The sequence below is a fragment of the Coregonus lavaretus genome (assembly GCF_964263955.1).
Source record: "Coregonus lavaretus genome assembly, chromosome: 8".
NCBI lineage: Eukaryota > Metazoa > Chordata > Actinopteri > Salmoniformes > Salmonidae > Coregonus > Coregonus lavaretus.
In genome coordinates, this window is record NC_139995.1 from 16,573,459 (window position 1) to 16,594,361 (window position 20,903).

The 20,903-nt window shown below is 42.9% G+C and overlaps 1 protein-coding gene across 1 annotated transcript in view; it reads left to right on the top strand.

Moving 5' to 3' along the window:
* The window catches only part of LOC311134159 (inositol 1,4,5-trisphosphate-gated calcium channel ITPR1-like), a gene marked incomplete at its 5' end in the record, with an annotated part of 152,309 nt that overhangs the window by 15,761 nt on the left and 115,645 nt on the right, over positions 1–20,903 (top strand). Inside the window, 4 exons of the mRNA XM_084167769.1 lie at positions 14,823–14,938; positions 15,467–15,553; positions 17,837–17,995; positions 19,603–19,701. Of these exons, the coding sequence (XP_084023895.1) occupies positions 14,823–14,938; positions 15,467–15,553; positions 17,837–17,995; positions 19,603–19,701 (461 nt within the window). The remainder of the gene's footprint in view (positions 1–14,822; positions 14,939–15,466; positions 15,554–17,836; positions 17,996–19,602; positions 19,702–20,903) is intronic.

Genomic DNA, 20,903 nt, shown 5'->3' on the forward strand with positions numbered 1-20,903 from the left:
CACACACTATATCAAATAAAATCTATGTTTATTTGTCACATGCACAGGATACAGAAGGTATAAACGGTACACTGAAACTGTCTTTTGTTTAGACATGTAGCTAGCTAGCTAGCTAGCTAGCTAAACAATGAACCATAATCCCAACTCATAACATTACTACCCTGCATGAATCTGCTGGTAGCTAAAGCTAACCAACTAGCTAGGTTCAATGTTAGCTAGCTAACACTAGGCTATAACTAGCAATGCAAATGGATCGGAGATCAAATAATATTACTACACAGATCATACACGTAACGTTTGCTAGCGAGCCACCTAGCTAATGTTAGCTAGCCAGCTAACAGTATGCTTTAACTTGCAATGAAAATGACTTACTGATATGAAAATGTAGCTAGCTAGACTCTCTTATCCATATACATAGCTGAACACATCTCCCTCTATGTCATGGATGCCATGGTTGCCCTTAGTTTGAAGATGTGATCCGGAGACAGGTGTTTTATACAACATCCTTCTTCTGTGTGTTCCCTCCGCATTATTTGCAATGAAACGCCAGAATTTTCTCCATTCCCTTAGCTTACTCTGCTTCCATCGGGCATTCCACTGATTTCAAAACTCGGTCCTCCAGAGAGTGGAGAGCATTAGCAACACTTATGCAGTTCTTTGCAATATCTTTAAAAATAGCTGCGTTAGAAAGGATGACCTACACATACCAAGCAGCTCATGTTATAGACAGAAGCGTGCTACATGGCAGACCAATCCAAACTCATCTCTTGGCATGTCATGGCTAGTGTGAAGGTTCCTGTCTTTTCCCGTGGCTAAACCAACTAGGCTCATAATTTTGCAATTGTATTCGTATTTACAGATGGCATCCAAGTTTGTTATTAAGGCTCATGAAAGTTCACATGTTCCAGAAGGCATTTCTGCCAAAAAACACATTTAGAAAAAAAATAACAAATACGTTTAAATGCCTCTCCTGTAAAGTAATGACGCTCGACATATGCCTAGTTTCCTGAAACTAGTCACATGTTATGTCAACCTTCAGGTTCAGTGGTGACAAAATGAAGAGGTACTGTGTAATGAAACACACTACAACTACTCTTGTACAGTGCATTCGGAAAGTATTCAGACCTCTTGACTTTTTCCACATTTTGTTACGTTACAACCGTATTCTGAAATTGATGAAATTACTTTTCCCCCCTCATAAATCTACACACAATACCCCATAATGACAAAGAAAAAAATTGTTTTTAGATTTTTTTGCAAATGTATAAAAAAATTAAAACAAAAATACCTTATTTACATAAGTATTCAGACCCTTTGCTTTGCTATGAGACTCGAAATTGAGCTCAGGTGCATCCTGTTTCCATTGATCATCCTTGAGATGTTTCTACAACTAGATTGACATGATTTGGAAAGGCACAAACCTATCTATATAAAGCCCCACAGTTGACAGTGCATGTCAGAGCAAAAACCAAGCCATGAGGTCGAAGGAATTGTCCGTAGAGCTTCGAGACAGGATTGTGTCGAGGCACAGATCTGGGGAGGGTACAAAAAAATTCTGCAACATTGAAGGTCCCCAAGAACTCAGTGGCCTCCATCATTCTTAAATGGAAGAAGTTTGGAACAACCAAGACTCTTCCTAGAGCTGGCCGCCCAGCCAAACTGAGCAATCAGGGGAGAAGGGCCTTTGTCAGGGAGGTGACCAAGAAACCGATGGTCACTTTTACAGAGCTCCAGAGTTCCTCTGTGGAGATGGGAGAGCGTTCCAGAAGGACAACCATCTCTGCAGCACTCCACCAATCAGGCCTTTATGGTAGATTGGCCAGACGGAAGCCACTCCTCAGTAAAAGGCACATGACAACATTCTTGGAGTTTACAAAAAGGCACCTAAATGGCTCTCAGACCGTGAGAAACAAGATTCTCTGGTCTGATGAAACCAAGATTGAACTCTTTGGCCTGAATGCCAAGCGTCACGTCTGGTGGAAACCTGGCACCATCCCTACGGTGAAGCATGGTGGTGGCAGCATCATGCTGTAGGGATGTTTTTCAGCGGCAGGGACTGGGAGACTAGTCAGGATCGAGGCAAAGATGAACGGAGCTAAGTACAGAGAGATCCTTGATGAAAACCTGCTCCAGAGCGCTCAGGACCTCAGACTGGGTCGAAGGTTCACCTTCCAACAGGACAACGACCCTAAGCACACAGCCAAGACAATGCAGGAGTGGCTTCGGGACAAGTCTTGGAATGTCCTTGAGTGGCCCGCCAGAGCCCGGACTTGAACCCGATTGAACATCTCTGGAGAGACCTGAAAATAGCTGTGCAGCTACGTTCCCCATCCAACCTGAAAGAGCTTGAGAGGATCTGCAGAGAAAAATGGGAGAAACTCCCCAAATACAGGTGTGCCAAGCTTGTAGAATCATACCCAAGAAGACTTGAGGCTGTAATCACTACCAAAGGTTCTTCAACAAAGTACTGAGTAAGGGGTCTGAATACTTATGTAAATGTGATATTTCAGTTTTTGCTTTGTCATTGTGGACTATTGTGTGTAGATTGATGAGGGGGGAAAAAACAATTGAATCAATTTTAGATTAAGGCTGTAACGTAACAAAATGTGGAAAAAGTCAAGGGGTCTGAATACTTTCCTAATGCACTCTCCATCTGGATTTCAAAGATCACCTGCACTGTAGCACAATGGAAGATGATTGAATGTAAAGAGTCAATTTATTGGTTAGTTTGAGGTTAGTTGTGTGTTTTGCTGTATGGATTGTTTTGTTTGTTTTTGGTGCAGGAGCTCAAGATAATTTGATGGACAGTGTCAACTCCTTCTTGTCAAGCAGCTGTCCAGTCTCCTGCTAGAGACTCAGCAGACTGCACCATCCATGCATCAGGTTTCAGGCCTCTAACAGGACTGACCCATATATGTCACTGCTTAGTATTGAGCTAAAAGAGGAATCAAAAGCTGGCAGCATTGTACCTTTCTATTGTCTTTGTAGAATCTTACTATATGTTTTTTGTGCTGCTGTTGTTAATTTTCTGGCCTTTCATTCTCTTTTTTGACTGAGAATAGGCCTTTATTACGTCCGTCTTTAGCCACGATTCAGTGTAGTGTTTCTGCTCAATGGCTTGCGTTGTCAAGATAGTGAGCTGTTTTTGTTGTGGTTTGCATGACTGTTGTTTCAGTACCCCTGCCATCCAGGACCTCTATACCAGGTGGTGTCAGAGGAAGGCCCTCAAAATTGTCAAAGACTCCAGCCACCCTAGTCATAGACTGTTCTCTCTGCTACCGCACGGCAAGCGGTACCGGAGTGCCAAGTCTAGGTCCAAAAGACTTCTCAACAGCTTCTACCCCCAAGCCATAAGACTCCTGAACAGCTAATCATGGCTACCCAGACTATTTGCACTGCCCCCCCCCCACCCCATCCTTTTTCCTTTTTACGCTGCTGCTACTCTGTTAATTATTTATGCATAGTCACTTTAACTCTACCCACATGTACATATTACCTCAACTACCTCAACTAGCCGGTGCCCCCGCACATTGACTCTGCAACGGTACCCCCCTGTATATATAGCCTCCCTACTGTCACTTTATTTTACTTCTGCTCTTTTTTTTCTCAACACTTTTTTTGTTGTTGTTTTATTTTTACTTTTTTTGTTAAAAATAAATGCACTGTTGGTTAAGGGCTGTAAGTCAGCATTTCACTGTAATGTCTGCACCTGTTGTATTCGGCGCATGTGACCAATACAATTTGATTTGATTTGATTTGAAATAGCCACAGTAGACATGAACAATATTGGACAATCGTCTATTGAATCATCTAGGCTTGGATGGATGAACCTTAGTTGCAGCAATGGGACTGACTAAAGTTATCTGGACTGATGTTGTTTTGGGCGGTTATACTGTAGGTCACAGGAGTTTTTGTCTGAGGGGTAGGCCTACAAGAGTGTTGGTAGACATTGGCTGCAGTGTCCATTCCTATATCCTTATTTGGCAATGCTGTCTAACTGGCGAAAAATGAAGAGGAAGGAAGAATTCTGCTTTTAGGAAAGAGAGCAAATCTCAGATGCACTTAATTAGGGACTAGGCTACCTACTTTAACTTTTTAGTTGTCTTGATCCTGCCCTCCCTGCTTGTTGGTTGCTCTAAACATCTGTCCTAAATGTTAATATTTTTTCTCTTTGTCGGAAATAGAGCACAAGGTCGGTCCTGCACTGGTGAACTGCTTCCCCCTCGACTTTTCCCACCATGTCCAGCTTTGTCTTGTGATTTTGTATTGTAATAATATGCTATGGTGTTTGATGAGATGCAAGACCAGGCGGTTCATTTTATTTTAGCAAGACCTGTGCAAAGTGTGTTCATGCCAGGAAAACCGTATGCTGATTTCCTGGAACCAAACCAGACCTTACATCTCTGACATACAGAAGCACACTCATTCAGGGAGCAGCACTCAGCGCTTGGTTGGAGATTGATTAATACTCAACTGTGATACTGTGAGAAGGACAGTACTAGTGTTTGTAGAGTGAGCTCATCCTTCTAGAAACTATCATCATTGGCCAGTGGAATGAGATAGCCATGTTTATGGAAGTTAACTCGGTGTACCATATCTCTTTTTGAAGGAGCAAAAGTTCAGGGGCATTATCTTGTGAATTTATAACTGACATATGCAAATTATAAGCAAAGCCCTGCTCTAGACCTTGTGACATGTCATTAACAAAAATTTGATTCTACATTCAATAGGTTCTCCCCACCAAAGCATGCTACCTAACAATACACTGTTTTAATCAATTCAAATTAATGCGCCTGAGAAAAGTGGGCACCCCACTTTGCAGGCAGCTGGTTACTGACACACTCACTGCATGGCTGCTCGACAGTTCCCTTCAGTTTTTTCTACTCAACTAGCTAGCTAAAGAAATAACTGAACTTTAGTTAGCGAAAAGATACAAAAAACGTGAAAAGACAGCTAGGTATAGGCCTACTGCTGTTGTTTTTTAAGTCTGATGACCCACAAGTGTCGAAACAAATGGGGAAAGATGAAAGCCTCATTCAGCAGGTACTCTTAGCTAGCTAGCTGTACCAGTTTTAGCTGGCTAGCTAGCATTTTTTCACTGTGCTTGCTAGCTCAGTAACATTATATTGAAGCCAGTCACTTAATAAAATCGGGAAAGAATCTGTTACCAAAGTACAGTTGTTCCTCGAGTGCTGAAGAACTTTTCAAGCTGTAATTTCTCCAAAATACGAAATAAACAACTGTTAAGCAGGCGTTTGTTTACTGCCATACTAGCTCTGGGCCTGGTTTCCCGATAGCGATGGACGAGTGTTTTAATCACATTTATTTATAAAGCCCTTTTTTTACATCAGCAGATGTCACAAAGTGCTTAAACAGAAACCCAGCCTCAAACCCCAAAAAGCAACTAATGCAGATGTAGAACCATGGTGGCTATGAAAAACTCCCTAGAAAGGCAGGAGCTTAGGAAGAAACCTAGAGAGGAACCAGGCTCTGAGGGGTGGCCAGTCCTCCTCTGGCTGTGATGGGTGGAGATTATAAGAGTACATGGCCATTAAGGCCAGATAGTTCTTCAAGATGTTCAAACGTTCATAGATGACCAACAGGGTCAAATAATAATCACAGTGGTTGTAGAGGGTGCAACAGGTCAGTACCTCCAGGAGTAAATGTCATTTGGCTTTCCATAGCCGAGCATTCAGAGGTCGAGACAGCAGGTGTGTGAGAGAGAGAGAGAGAGAGAGAGAGAGAGAGAGAGAGAGAGAGAGAGAGAGAGAGAGAGAGAGAGAGAGAGAGAGTTGAAACAGCAGGTCCGGGACAAGGTAGCACATCCGGTGAACAGGTCAGGGTTCCATAGCCGCAGGCAGAACAGTTGAAGCTGGAGCAGCAGCATGACCAGGTGGACTGTGGACAGCCAGGAGTCATCAGGCCAATTAGTCCTGAGGCATGGTCCTAGAGCTCAGGTCCTTCGGGAGTGGAGGGAGAGAGGGAGAATTAGTGGGAGCATACTTAAATTCACACAGGACACCAGATACGACAGGAGAATTACACCAGATGTAACAGACTGACCCTAGGGAAAGGGTGGTGGGGTTGGAAAGTAATAAAGGGGAATATATGAACAAAACAAAAAAGATATGTATGTATGTGTGTATATGTGTATATGTATGTATGTATGTACAGTGAGGGAAAAAAGTATTTGATCCCCTGCTGATTTTGTACGTTTGCCCACTGACAAAGAAATGATCAATCTATAATATTAATGGTATGTTTATTTGAACAGTGAGAGACAGAATAACAACAACAAAAATCCAGAAAAATGCATGTAAAATTTTTTATGAATTAATTTGCATTTTAAAGAGGGAAATAGGTATTTGACCCCTCTGCAAAACATTACTTAGTACTTGGTGGCAAAACCCTTGTTGGCAATCACAGAGGTCAGACGTTTCTTGTAGTTGGCCACCAGGTTTGCACACATTTTACATTTACATTTTAGTCATTTAGCAGACGCTCTTATCCAGAGCGACTTACAGGAGCAATTAGGGTTAAGTGCCTTGCTCAAGGGCACATTTACGTCATTTAGCAGACGCTCTTATCCAGAGCGACTCACAAATTGGTGCATTCACCCTATAGCCAGTGGGATAACCACTTTACACAACCACTTTACACATCTCAGGAGGGATTTTGTCCCACTCCTCTTTGCAGATCTTCTCTGGCCCCGTCCATCGTCCCTTTGATGCGGTGAAGTTATCCTGTCCCCTTAGCAGAAAAACACCCCCAAAGCATAATGTTTCCACCTCCATGTTTGACGGTGGGGATGGTGTTCTTGGGGTCATAGGCAGCATTCCTCCTCCTCCAAACACGGCGAGTTGAGTTGATGCCAAAGAGCTCCATTTTGGTCTCATCTGACCACAACACTTTCACCCAGTTCTCCTCTGAATCATTCAGATGTTCATTGGCAAACTTCAGACGGGCCTGTATATGTGCTTTCTTGAGCAGGGGGACCTTGCGGGCGCTGCAGGATTTCAGTCCTTCACGGCGTAGTGTGTTACCAATTGTTTTCTTGGTGACTATGGTCCCAGCTGCCTTGAGATCATTGACAAGATCCTCCCGTGTAGTTCTGGTCTGTTTCCTCACCATTCTCATGATCATTGCAACTCCACGAGGTGAGATCTTGCATGGAGCCCCAGGCCGAGGGAGATTGACAGTTATTTTGTGATTCTTCCATTTGCGAATACTCGCACCAACTGTTGTCACCTTTTCACCAAGCTGCTTGGCGATGGTCTTGTAGCCCATTCCAGCCTTGTGTAGGTCTACAATCTTGTCCCTGACATCCTTGGAGAGCTCTTTGGTCTTGGCCATGGTGGAGAGTTTGGAATCTGATTGATTGATTGCTTCTGTGGACAGGTGTCTTTTATACAGGTAACAAGCTGAGATTAGGAGCACTCCCTTTAAGAGTGTGCACCTAATCTTAGCTCGTTATTTGTATAAAAGACACCTGGGAGCCAGAAATCTTTCTGATTGAGAGGGGGTCAAATACTTATTTCCCTCATTAAAATGCAAATCAATTTATAAAATTTTTGACATGCGTTTTTCTGGATTTTTGTTGTTGTTATTCTGTCTCTCACTGTTAAAATAAACCTACCATTAAAATGATAGACTGATCATGTCTTTGTCAGTGGGCAAATGTACAAAATCAGCAGGGGATCAAATACTTTTTTCCCTCACTGTATATATATATATATATATATATATATATACACAGTGTGGAGAACAAGTATTTGATACACTGCCGATTTTGCAGGTTTTCCTACTTACAAAGCATGTAGAGGTCTGTAATTTTTATCATAGGTACACTTGAACTGTGAGAGACGGAATCTAAAACAAAAATTCAGAAAATCACATTATATGATTTTTAAGTAATTAATTTGCATTTTATTGCATGACATAAGTATTTGATCACCTACCAACCAGTAAGAATTCCGTCTCTCACAGACCTGTTAGTTTTTCTTTAAGAAGCCCTCCTGTTCTCCACTCATTACCTGTATTAACTGCTCCTGTTTGAACTCGTTATCTGTATAAAAGACACCTGTCCACACACTCAATCAAATAGACTCCAACCTCTCCACAATGACCAAGACCAGAGAGCTGTGTAAGGACATCATGGATAAAATTGTAGATAGCACAAGGCTGGGATGGGCTACAGGACAATAGGCAAGCAGCTTGGTGAGAAGGCAACAACTGTTGGCGCAATTATTAGAAAATGGAAGAAGTTCAAGATGACGGTCAATCAACCTCGGTCTGGGGCTCCATGCAAGATCTCACCTCGTGGGGCATCAATGATCATGAGGAAGGTGAGGGATCAGCCCAGAACTACACGGCAGGACCTGGTCAATGACCTGAAGAGAGCTGGGACCACAGTCTCAAAGAAAACCATTAGTAACACACTACGCCGTCATGGATTAAAATCCTGCAGCGCACGCAAGGTCCCCCTGCTCAAGCCAGCGCATGTCCAGGCCCGTCTGAAGTTTGCCAATGACCATCTGGATGATCCAGAGGAGGAATGGGAGAAGGTCATGTGGTCTGATGAGACAAAAATAGAGCTTTTTGGTCTAAACTCCACTCGCCGTGTTTGGAGGAAGAAGAAGGATGAGTACAATCCCAAGAACACCATCCCAACCGTGAAGCATGGAGGTGGAAACGTCATTCTTTGGGGATGCTTTTCTGCAAAGGGAACAGGACGACTGCACCGTATTGAGGAGAGGATGGATGGGGCCATGTATCGAGAGATCTTGGCCAACAACCTCCTTCCCTCAGTAAGAGCATTGAAGATGGGTCGTGGCTGGGTATTCCAGCATGACAACGACCCGAAACACACAGCCAGGGCCACTAAGGAGTGGCTCCGTAAGAAGCATCTCAAGGTCCTGGAGTGGCCTAGCCAGTCTCCAGACCTGAACCCAATAGAAAATCTTTGGAGGGAGCTGAAAGTCCGTATTGCCCAGCGACAGCCCCGAAACCTGAAGGATCTGGAGAAGGTCTGTATGGAGGAGTGGGCCAAAATCCCTGCTGCAGTGTGTGCAAACCTGGTCAAGACCTACAGGAAACGTATGATCTCTGTAATTGCAAACAAAGGTTTCTGTACCAAATATTAAGTTCTGCTTTTCTGATGTATCAAATACTTATGTCATGCAATAAAATGCAAATTAATTACTTAAAAATCATACAATGTGATTTTCTGGATTTTTGTATTAGATTCCGTCTCTCACAGTTGAAGTGTACCTATGATAAAAATTACAGACCTCTACATGCTTTGTAAGTAGGAAAACCTGCAAAATCGGCAGTGTATCAAATACTTTTTCTCCCCACTGTATATATATATATATATATATATATATATATATATATATATATATATACACACATACATATACACATATACATACACACACATACACATACATACACATACATATAAAAAAACATGGGGGATTGGAAGTGATGCAGACAATTACATTGATGGAAGTTACAATCTATCTGCAATATTAAGCTGATCTACCCCCTAAAAAAAACAAAAAAAAAACAGACTGACCCTAGCCCCCCGGCACATAGACTATTGCAGCATAGATACTGGAGGTTGAGACGGGGGGGGGGGGGGGGGGGGGGTCGGGGAACACTGATGCCCCGTCTGACGATACCCCCTGACAGGGCCAACCAGGCAGGACATAACCCCACCCACTTTGCCAAAGCACAGCCCCCACATCGCTAGAGGGATATCAACAGACCACCAACTTACTACCCTGAGACAACGCTGAGTATAGCCCACAAAGATCTCCTCCACCGCACGAGCCCGAGGGGGCGCAAAACCGGACAGGAAGATCACGTCAGTGACTCAACCCACTCAAGTGATGCACCCCTCCTAGGGACGGCATGGAAGAGCACTAGTAAGCCAGTGACTCAGCCCCCGTAATAGGGTCAGAGGCAGAAAATCCCAGTGGAGTGAGGGGAGCCGGCCAGGCAGAGACAGCAAGGGCGGTTCGTCGCTCCAGTTTCTTGCCGTTCACCTTCGCACCCCTGGGCCAGACTACACTCAATCATAGGACCTACTGAAGAGATGAGTCATCAGTAAAGACTTGAAGGTCGAGACCGAGTCTGCGTCACTCACATAGCCCTATTTTTAAAAACATTTCCAGGTCAAGGTTTGGCTTTTTCAGGAGATGCTTTATTACCCCACTTTTAGTGAGTTTGGTACACATCCGGAGGATAGGGAGCCATTTATTATGTTCAACATAGGAGGGCCAATCACAAGAAGGAGCTCTTTCAGTAGGTTAGTTGGAATAGGGTCCAGTATGCAGCTGGAAGGTTTAGAGGCTATGACTATTTTCGTGAATGTGTCGAGAGATACAGGATGAAAACCTTGAGTGTCTCCATTGATCCTATGTCCTGGCAATTCTGTGCAGACTCAGGATAACTGAGCTTTGGAGAAATACGCAGATTCAAAGAGGAGTCCGTAATTTGCTTTCTAATGATCATTATCTTTTTGTCGAAGAAGTTCATGAATTCATCACTGCTGAAGTGAAAGCCATCCTCTCTTGGGGAATGCTGCTTTTTAGTTAGTTTTGCGACGGTATAAATTGGGGGGGGGGGCTCGGGTATTTTCTGTATACCAGGGAGCTAATTTCTTGTGAGAAATGTCTTTTGTTTTTAGGGGTGCGACTGCATCTAGGGTATTACGAAAGGTTAAATTTAGGTCCCCAATTAGGTGGTTAACCGATTTTTATACTCTGACGTCCTTGAGTAGGTGGAGGGAGTCTGGAAGGGCATCTAGGGATCTTTGGGTTGTCCGAGAATTTATAGCGCGGCTTTTGATAATCCTTGGTTGGGGTCTGAGCCAAACATAATAAAATGGTGGTCTGATAGTCCAGGATTAGAGCCACAATATTTATTCCACGGGACAATACTAGATAAATAATAATAATATGCCATTTAGCAGACGCTTTTATTCAAAGCGACTTACAGTCATGCGTGCATACATTTTTTTTTTGGGGTATGGGTGGTCCCGGGGATCGAACCCACTACAGTTGGACAAAAACCAACTGAGTCGATGATGGCTCCGAAAGCCTTTTGGAGTGGGTCTGTGGACTTTTCCATGTGGATATTAAAGTAACCAAAAATTTGAATATTGTCTGCCATGACTACAAGGTCCGATAGGAATTCAGAAAACTCAGTGACGAACGCTGTATACGGCCCAGGAGGCCTGTAAACAGTAGCTATAAAAAGTGATTGAGTAGGCTGCATAGATTATCAACACCATTATCCCAGAAACCCTAGACCCACTCCAATTTGCATACCGCCCCAACAGATCCACAGATGATGCAATCTCTATTGCACTCCACACTGCCCTTTCCCACCTGGACAATAGGAACACCTACGTGAGAATGCTATTCATTGACTACAGCTCAGCATTCTACATCATAGTGCCCTCAATGCTCATCACTAAGCTAAGGATCCTGGGACTAAACACCTCCCTCTGCAACTGGATCCTGGACTTCCTGACCGGCCGCCCCCAGGTAGTAAGGGTAGGTAACAACACATCTGCCACGCTGATCCTCAACACGGGGGCCCCTCAGGGGTGCGTGCTCAGTCCCCTCCTGTACTCCCTGTTCACACATGACTGCATGGCCAGGCATGACTCCAACACCATCATTAAGTTTGCCGACGACACAACAGTGGTAGGCCTGATCACAGACAACGATGAGACAGCCTATAGGGAGGAGGTCAGAGACCTGGCCGTGTGTTGCCAGAAAAATAACCTCTCCCTCAACGTGACCAAGAGAAAGGAGATGATTATGGACTATAGGGGAAAAAAAGAGGAATGAGCACGCCCCCATTCTCATCGACTGGGCTGTAGTGGAACAGGTTGAGAGCTTCAAGTTCCTTGGTGTCCACATCACCAACGAACTATCATGGTCCAAACACACCAAGACAGTCGTGAAGAGGGCACGACAAAGCCTATTCCCCCTCAGGAGACTGAAAAGATTTGGCATGGGTCCTCAGATCCTCAAAATGTTCTACAGCTGCACCATTGAGAGCATCCTGACTGGTTGCATCACCGCTTGGTATGGCAACTGCTCGGCCTCCGACCGCAAGGCAGTACAGAGGGTAGTGCGTACGGCCCAGTACATCACTGGGGCCAAGCTTCCTGCCATCCAGGACCTCTATACCAGGCGGTGTCAGAGGAAGGCCTTCAAAATTGTCAAAGACTCCTGCCACCCTAGTCATAGACTGTTCTCTCTGCTACCGCACGGCAAGCGGTACCGGAGCGCCAAGTCTAGGTCCAAAAGGCTTCACAACAGCTTCTACCCCCAAGCCATAAGACTACTGAACAGCTAATCATGGCTACCCGGACTATTTGCACCCCCACCCCATCTTTTTACGCTGCTGCTACTCTGTTAATTATTTATGCATAGTCACTTTAACTCTACCCACATGTACATGTTACCTCAACTACCTCAACTAGCCGGTGCCCCCGCACATTGACTCTGCACCGGTACCCCCCTGTATATAGCGTCCTTACTGTTATTTTATTTCACTTCTGCTCTTTTCTTCTCAACACTTTTTTTTTTTTTTTTTTTTTTTAAACTTTTTTATTAAGGAATAAATGCATTGTTAGTTAAGGGCTGTAAGTAAGCATTTCACGGTAATGTCTACACCTGTTGTATTCAGCGCATGTGGCAAATACAATTTGATTTGATTTGATTTCATGACTAGAACCTCAAAAGACTAAAACACAGTAATTTTTGAATGTTGGGGAAATTGAAATTTGCTGTCGCAAATGTTAGCAACACCTCCACCTTTGTGGGATATGGTCACCCTTCAAGACTTTTGGAAAAGCATTCCAGGTGAAGCTGTTTGAGAGAATGCCAAGAGTGTGCAAAGCTGTCATCAAGACAAAGGGTGGCTTTTTAAGGAATCTCAGATATAAAATATAATTAGATTTGTTGAACACTTTTTTGGTTACTACATGATTCCATATGTGTTATTTCATAATTTTGATGTCTTCACTATTATTCTATAGTAATAGTAAAAATAAATAAAAATCCTTCGATGAGTAGGTGTTCTAGTGAACTACTTTGTTAAAGGCAATGTCAGAAGTTCCTTCTGGAACTGAAGCTCTAGTGTGCTGTGGGCATCTATTGCAAATTTCAAGGTTCCAGGGTTATTGGGATTCCAGAGAAATTACTCTGAGATTGGTCAGTAATGGATATGGATGTAGAACAATTGAGCTCTTGTGTGGTTCCTAACAGGCCTGGTCTGGCTACTGTTCCCCCTGCACAGTGAGAGGATAGCATTCTCTCGCAGGGTTTTACTGGCATTGCATTTGAAGTATAGCACAGTCTATTGAGGGCAATTCAAGTGATGACCTGAAGTGATGACATGACCAAGTGCTATGGCATCAGTATGTTTCAACCTTATGTTCCTCAGTGTCCTCATGGGGATTCAAAGTTTGTGTGGGATGGAGCAGTGTACTCATCTTCACCCCACCTCTCCAGCCTTTCACAGGCCTCATCACTCCTCCAGGTAGCCACAGCAACAGGACTGAGACTCCATGCAACATCTCAGTGTGTCTGAGCACTGTACAGAGGAAAAGTGTACCAGGCTAAATCCTAAGATCCCTGTTGAGTATTAATAGCCCTGTTAAGCTATTTAAAAGGACTGGTTTCCATGGAGCTTTAGCCCAGCGTTTTAAACCTCACTTCTTCCTCTCTGATGTGGGATTGGTACATTGCAACAGTAATTGCTTTGGTGTCATGTCTGACACTTAGTGTGTTTCGCTAGGAAATATTACCCACTGCTAGGACGACTCATTCCTGTCAGTGATAGACTGTCTCTGATTGTATTCATACACTTCTCAGAGAGCTGTGGATGAAAGGAGAAGGCAATGGTATTTGAAGAATGTTGCCTGTTGACCCGTTTATAATCTGATAATCACAGTCAGGCAGAGCATGCTGTAGTTAATGTGACTGTGACAATTATGTACTAAGTCTTACATATATATTAGTACATTATTATATTATTTAGTACAGTGGGCCTGCTGTGTAAAATACCATTTATTTGATCTAAACCAGCATTGTTTTAAGCATTTCAATGGCCTGTTTTATGTTGATTCCTGTCTCAGTTCCTCAGTGTTTGCCTTGTGGGTTGTGTACTACTGTACTCTGCCATTTCCTGTACAGTTTGCCAACTGTTGTTAAAAAAAGAAAAACCACAACCCTTCCTTCCTACTGTGTAACATTTGCATACACCCCTCCCCATTCTGTCCTCCTATCCTAATTCCCCTAACCTGGTCTTCTTCACTCCCTAAACCCACTTCCTCTCCCTCTCTCATTTACCTACCCCTCTCTCCTACTGTCCCTGGCTCTCTCCTCTCACCCTCCTCCTGTGCTTATCCATCCCACTCTTCCCTCTCCCCCACCATGCATCCCATGACAGCTAATCCTTGGACGCTGTGGCGTTCGTCGGACGAGTTTTGTGGTGGCGCTTGGTACTCACTGGAACGGCTATTTTTACACGTCACAGATAATCAGGTCCCCCATTGTGCCTCGCAGGTAGCCAGCCTCGGAACTGGAGGAGGAACTAGGGTTTTCTGTCAGGACTCCCCGTCATCCTGTTGTATTGATTTAGAGATAGTCATGCCCTTGTTATAGTGACAACTCCTCCATGCCCTTTTGGTAACTATTCCCACCGCTTTATTCATCATGCACTCGATGTTATGGATTTGATGATAAATCAGCACCTCTTTTCTCTGACTCCTTCTCTGTTCCTCTTTCCAGACTGCCTTTTCAAACTGTGCCCCATGAACAGGTACTCTGCACAGAAACAGTTCTGGAAGGCAGCAAAACCAGGGGGAAACAGCACCACTGACACAGTACTCCTGAACAAACTCCACGTGAGTACCCTCATCGCACTGGTTTCTATTCCTTGTTCTCTAACACAACTGCTTCCCATTCTGCCTACTGGTTCTAATCTGCATGCGTTGCCATGTTGTTGAGGTCGAGAAAATCATTACAAGTGAGACACTCACTTTTATTACACGCCATAAACCCAGATCGGTATTTCATAAAGAACTGCATCTTATTCTGAATGTGTTTTTGGAGCACTAAATCTAAAGACATGGACAGACCGGTAGGATTGTCGAGCGTCTCCCGGCCGAGAGTACTTCGCACCTCTGAACAGAGTGCTGGCCGTGATTTGCAAACCAAGTGCAAACCGATTCTACATGTAGAAACAAGCGAAAATGACGGCCGATAGTTACCAACGGTGGGTGGTCCCATTAAACACACCGCGTAGACAGCAAGCGAATGAACAGCGAATAACCGGCCCCGTACTGTGCAGACCGACAATTGGTCTGGTGAGTTTTCTCTTTCATTTGTGGCTATTGTATTGTCTGACATAATATTTTATCCCTATGTTTCAGCATGCTGCTGATCTGGAGAAGAAACAGAATGAATCTGAGAACCGAAAACTGCTAGGAACTGTAATCCAATACGGAAATGTCATTCAGGTATGACCAGGAAGAGTAGGGGTGATGTGGAGATTGAGTTTGGTAAAGCCATAACATGACAGTGTCATTAAGGTTAGTGAAGAGCCTGGAGCAGAGGCAATACAGCTCCTCCATAAATGCAGCCAATTATCATCCAGGCATTATCATTCTCTGCATATTTGACCAAAAGTCTACTACACAGAAGTTAGATGATCAGGTCACAGGGAAACAGGTCTAATGGACCACTAGAAGTAGATGTGCTCTATAGTAGGGGAGAGTGGGGTAAGTTGTGCCAAAGGGGTAAGATGAGCCACCCTTGTTTCTAGGAAACCATACAAAAAATTAATAATTTGACCAAATATTTAGGAAGAGGTCATCATTTCATGGAGTCTGTAAAGGAGCCATTATTGTGAAGGAGACATTATTGCATGGAACTCCGTTCCATCACCTATTGCTCAAATAAACAACAAACCTGGTTTCAAAAAACAGTTAAAGCAACACCTCACGGCACAACACCTCTCCCCTATTTGACCTAGATAGTTTGTGTGTATGTATTGATACGTAGGCTACGTGTGCCTTTAAAAAAAATGTATGTAGTTCTGTCCTTGAGCTGTTCTTGTCTATTAATGTTCTGTATTATGTCATGTTTCATGTTTTGTGTGGACCCCAGGAAGAGTAGCTGCTGCTTTTGCAACAGCGAATGGGGATCCTAATAAAATACCAAATACCAAACCACATGGAAAAAGTGGAAAGCAAGTCAAATGAATTTATTGTGTTAGAGGTTTAATGATGCTTGTATCTAAACCAAGGTAGATATATATATATATATATATATTTGTGTATTCTAATCATCAGTTGGGGTCTCTATAAGCTTCAATATGAGTTCCTAAACCTAGCATGAAAGTGTATCCTTGTAGCTGTGGGGGCTAATATAGTCAAAATGTTTGCCTTGGGGTAAGTTGAGCCGATGGAAGTTCAGCATATTGAAGTGTTTTCTTCCCAGGTGTAATGCAAGGCATTATCCTGGGATATGAGGTAACAACAGGGCCTGGAATATGTTAAAAGTGTTTAAAAAAGTACAAAGTGTTTGTTAGGTATTAAGCCTGTGTTAAAAGATGCTTAAAATTATTAAAATACAAAAAAGTGATTGTGTTGAATTGTCTTTGGGAAATAAAGATAGACATGGTTTAAGAAGGTAGTAGTAATATTTAATTCAGTACAGAAATGTTTAGGCGGCTTAACTTACCATGTCGCGCAGCTCAACCTACCACATACCCGGGGTAAGTTGTGCCAAGATACCACTTTGGGGGGGGGGGGGGGTGCACAACATCCTGAAATATATGTAGATATCTTTGTTAGAAAGAATACAATTTTTTCTTTGACGGAGTGATGCTGAATGTAATAATGGCTCAACTTACCCCACTCTTCCCTATGTCAGTTGGTGTCAAGTGACAGACCCATGGTATTAGTGATATCTATAATCTAAAAAGGCAAAACACCTGCATATATTTTAGGACAGCTATCTCCTGAACAATGGTGCTCATGCTTTCAGAACTGTATTTGAGGAAGTTGTACAGTAGGCCTATGGGGTTTATGAGTTTTAGGGGGGTGATGTCAGGAAAGGTATTGAGGGCAGTAGGGTACAGCTGTGCACCTCTGCCAGTGTTTGATATTTAACACGGTCTTACTACACTAGTAAGTGGTTAGCTACAGCACTTGAGAGCATGCATTGTAAATGCATAGATCTGTAATTGTCTGAGACATTTTGAACTACTAGTTTTTTCAGTCCCTGCTTTCTCCCTCAAAACAAACAATCACAATCAGAAAGGTTGGTTAAGGTCTAGTCTCACAGTACCAGTCGTCATTGAATACTTGTTTGAGGCGGCGAGGCTGGTTGAGGTCAATAGAGTAAACATGCCTGATTTATTTATTCAATGAAATTATGGAGCAAAGAAGGCCATGAGACATATATCTGAACAAGTGCCTTGGAGTATTATTTATATATATATATATATATATATATATATATATAATACTCCAAGGCACTTGTTCAGATATATGTATATATATTTAAAATAATTATCCAGGGGGAGAAAATGGGCCAGAAAGTGTGATATTTTCACATGGCACATTCCTTTGGGGATATCTAGGAATGGCCACTGTGCCAATATTTGACATCTAACTAAATCTCTCCCTGTAGATATACTCCATAATAGACTCAGACTGTGACATGCTTCTGTAAATTATTATGTTTACATGCACGTATGAGTTTGTAACTGTGTCTGTTGTTTGCCACTGTTCCAGCTGTTGCATTTGAAAAGCAATAAGTACCTGACGGTGAATAAGCGACTCCCTGCCCTGTTGGAGAAGAATGCTATGAGGGTGACGCTGGACTCTGCAGGCAACGAGGGCTCCTGGTTTTACATTCAGCCCTTCTACAAACTGCGCTCCCTGGGAGACAGTGTGAGTGTCTAGCCCAGGGTTGGCTGTAGTGTGGGTCAAAGGTCAGATAGGAAGTCTTGTCATGTCTCTATAGAACAACGGTAAAGCCCAGACAACAGCCTTTCCTCTCAAGAGCAAGACGTGATGCTCATTGATTGTTGTGATTCTTAGCTATCGGTAATGTTCTCTCCAGGTTTCAATTTCTTAATTGGTGGATATTTCTAGCATTTTAGCATTTAACCGTTCAGGCTAGCTGGTCAAAGTTGTATTGTCAGTAGGCATCTAGATAAAGAGTGATCAAGCCTACCAGGTAAAGATCTCACTGAAAATTCACCTGATGAGTCTGGCACACAAGATTCTTAAAGCTCCTGGCATCAGTGGCCACAGCAAAAATCATTACCACCAGGATCTCTCGGACAGCACTCCTCTGTTAACGCTTGATGCCGCTTAAGCATCAAGCGTTGGTGTAAAGAATTGACAAGTTGTACGATTACACTAATATATCATTACCTATTTTGACATTGTGATGGCCTTAGGGTGTGTACTAGTTCAATTGCAAGTAGGCTACAGTAGGTAAGTTCATCATCATTAGCTTTAGCCATTAGGGTATTTCTGGTTGAATGATTCCTGTGCTGATGAGATGGTCCAGTGTGCCACCTAGTGGTTGGTAGACAACATGGTCTGATGTGAACAAGTCGACCAATGTGTTATCATATTTGCCTGGTGTTACATAGCACCAGGCACTAGTTAAAACAACATTAAGAGGATAGTGGTTGTTGACAAGAATTAACTATGCAGTGGCAGTGCTCATATTAATATAATAGTTTAATATAATAGTTTGATTAAAACGTTTACATGCTTTGCAAGAAGACCGATTCCCCTAATAATCCTGTTTACATGGACACATCTGAAATCAGGCTACCTGATGGAACTCTGAAAATGCCAATCACCATTCAATATAAACGTTCTACCACTGTGAACATGTTATTTTTGGGAAGCATATTTGATTCTAAGTTCGAACATATAAAGTTTGTATGTGAAAACTACTTCTAAGATGCATACATTCAGTTATTCCGAACTCACTTCACTCGTGCAAAAGAGGGAGGCTCGCTCGGCTGGTGCTAGCACATGCGCAGCTCAAATACACCGCTGGAACGCCGATTAAGGTGTTTACATGTCCTAATAATTTCGGAAGAATGCTCAGAAAACCAGGTGTTTTAATCAGCGTATGCTTACTTAGATTTTGACTTCACGCCAATTAAGATAAGCAGAGTAAGGTGTTTAGATGACTATTGCATAATCAGCCTACTGCCATAATCAGTTTAATATTGAATTATTAGTGTGCATGTAGAAATATAATAATAATAATAAAATGCCATTTAGCAGACGCTTTTATCCAAAGCGACTTACAGTCATGCGTGCATACATTTTTGTGTATGGGTGGTCCATACTCAATGACACACAATCAGACTGTCTTTCTGTTTGTTGTGCCTCTGTGTCCATGTCTCTGTGTGTTTCTGTGTGTTCATGTGTGTTTGTGTGTGAGCATGTGTGGCGGTGAGATTCTGTGTAGTTGATTATACTCTGTGTGTATAATAATGCTATTGATTGCTCCCCGGTCTGTCTAGGTGGTGATTGGAGACAAGGTGGTCCTTAACCCTGTGAACGCTGGACAGCCCCTTCATGCCAGCAGCCATCAACTGGTGGACAACCCAGGATGCAATGAGGTAGAGTACATGTTTCATCTTGTGGAACAGAATCCATATTGGGAAAGTCTCTATTGTTTAATTAATCAAGGTGTCCCTGCACATTTCACTTCCTCGAGTAGTGCAGGTTTTAACCATGCTGAGAACTGTGCTTTGTAATTGTTCATTCTGTCCTCTCTAAGATGAGGAAACACATTCATTAGTTCCTGTCTTATTCTTGTTGCATACTGTATTTACTAATCATCCTTGCTATATGTGAAGATTGGAGTGTAAAACGGCCATATTGTCTCAAATTAATGAAGTGATGGTTATTTATGCTAGTCCCTACTCCACTCTTAAAGCTCAACAGCCGTAAAGACAAATGACTGCGATAAAGGGCAGTGTAAAAACATTAGGAACACCATCCTATTATTGAGTTGCACTCCCTTCTGCCCTCAGAACAGCCTGAATCCGTCAGGGCGTGGACTCTACAAGGTGTCAAAAGCGTTCCACAGGGATGCTGGCCCATGTTGACTCCAATGCTTCCCACAGTTGTGTTTAGTTGGCTGGATTTCCTTTGGTTGGTGGACCAGTCTTGAGACACACGGGAAACTATTGAGCTTGAAAAACCCAGCAGCATTGCAGTTCTTAAAATGCTCAAACCGGTGCTCCTGGCACCTACTACCATACCCCGTTCAAAGGCACTTACATTTGTTGTCTAGCCCATTCACCATCTGAATGGCACACAAACACAATCCATGTCTCAATTGTCTCAAGGCTTAAAAATCCTTCTTTAACCTGTCTCCTCCCCTTCATCTATACTGATTGAAGTAGATTTAACAAGTGACATCAATAAGGGATTATAGCTTTCACCTGGTTTCACCTGGTTAATCTGTCATGGAAAGAGCAGGTGTCCCTAATGTTTTGTACATTCAGTGCATAATTACTGTGCTCCTCCATACTTTTGTATATGTAGTGTATATGATATAGCCTGTCAAGATTATATGTTGCATGAATTCACAATGGAAATACAATGAAATTGAAGAATTACTGAATTATTACTCTCACAATTTCACACATTTTCAACATATAATTTCCCCATTCTCTAGGCTACGCTTGACAAGCAGTTCCCTCATTCCACCACTTGGCACTGTGCGTACACATGGTCATGGCTGTGCGTAAATTTACACACACTCTCAAGCAAAAGTTCCTATTTTTAAATCTCCCCGTTCAAAGACACTTAA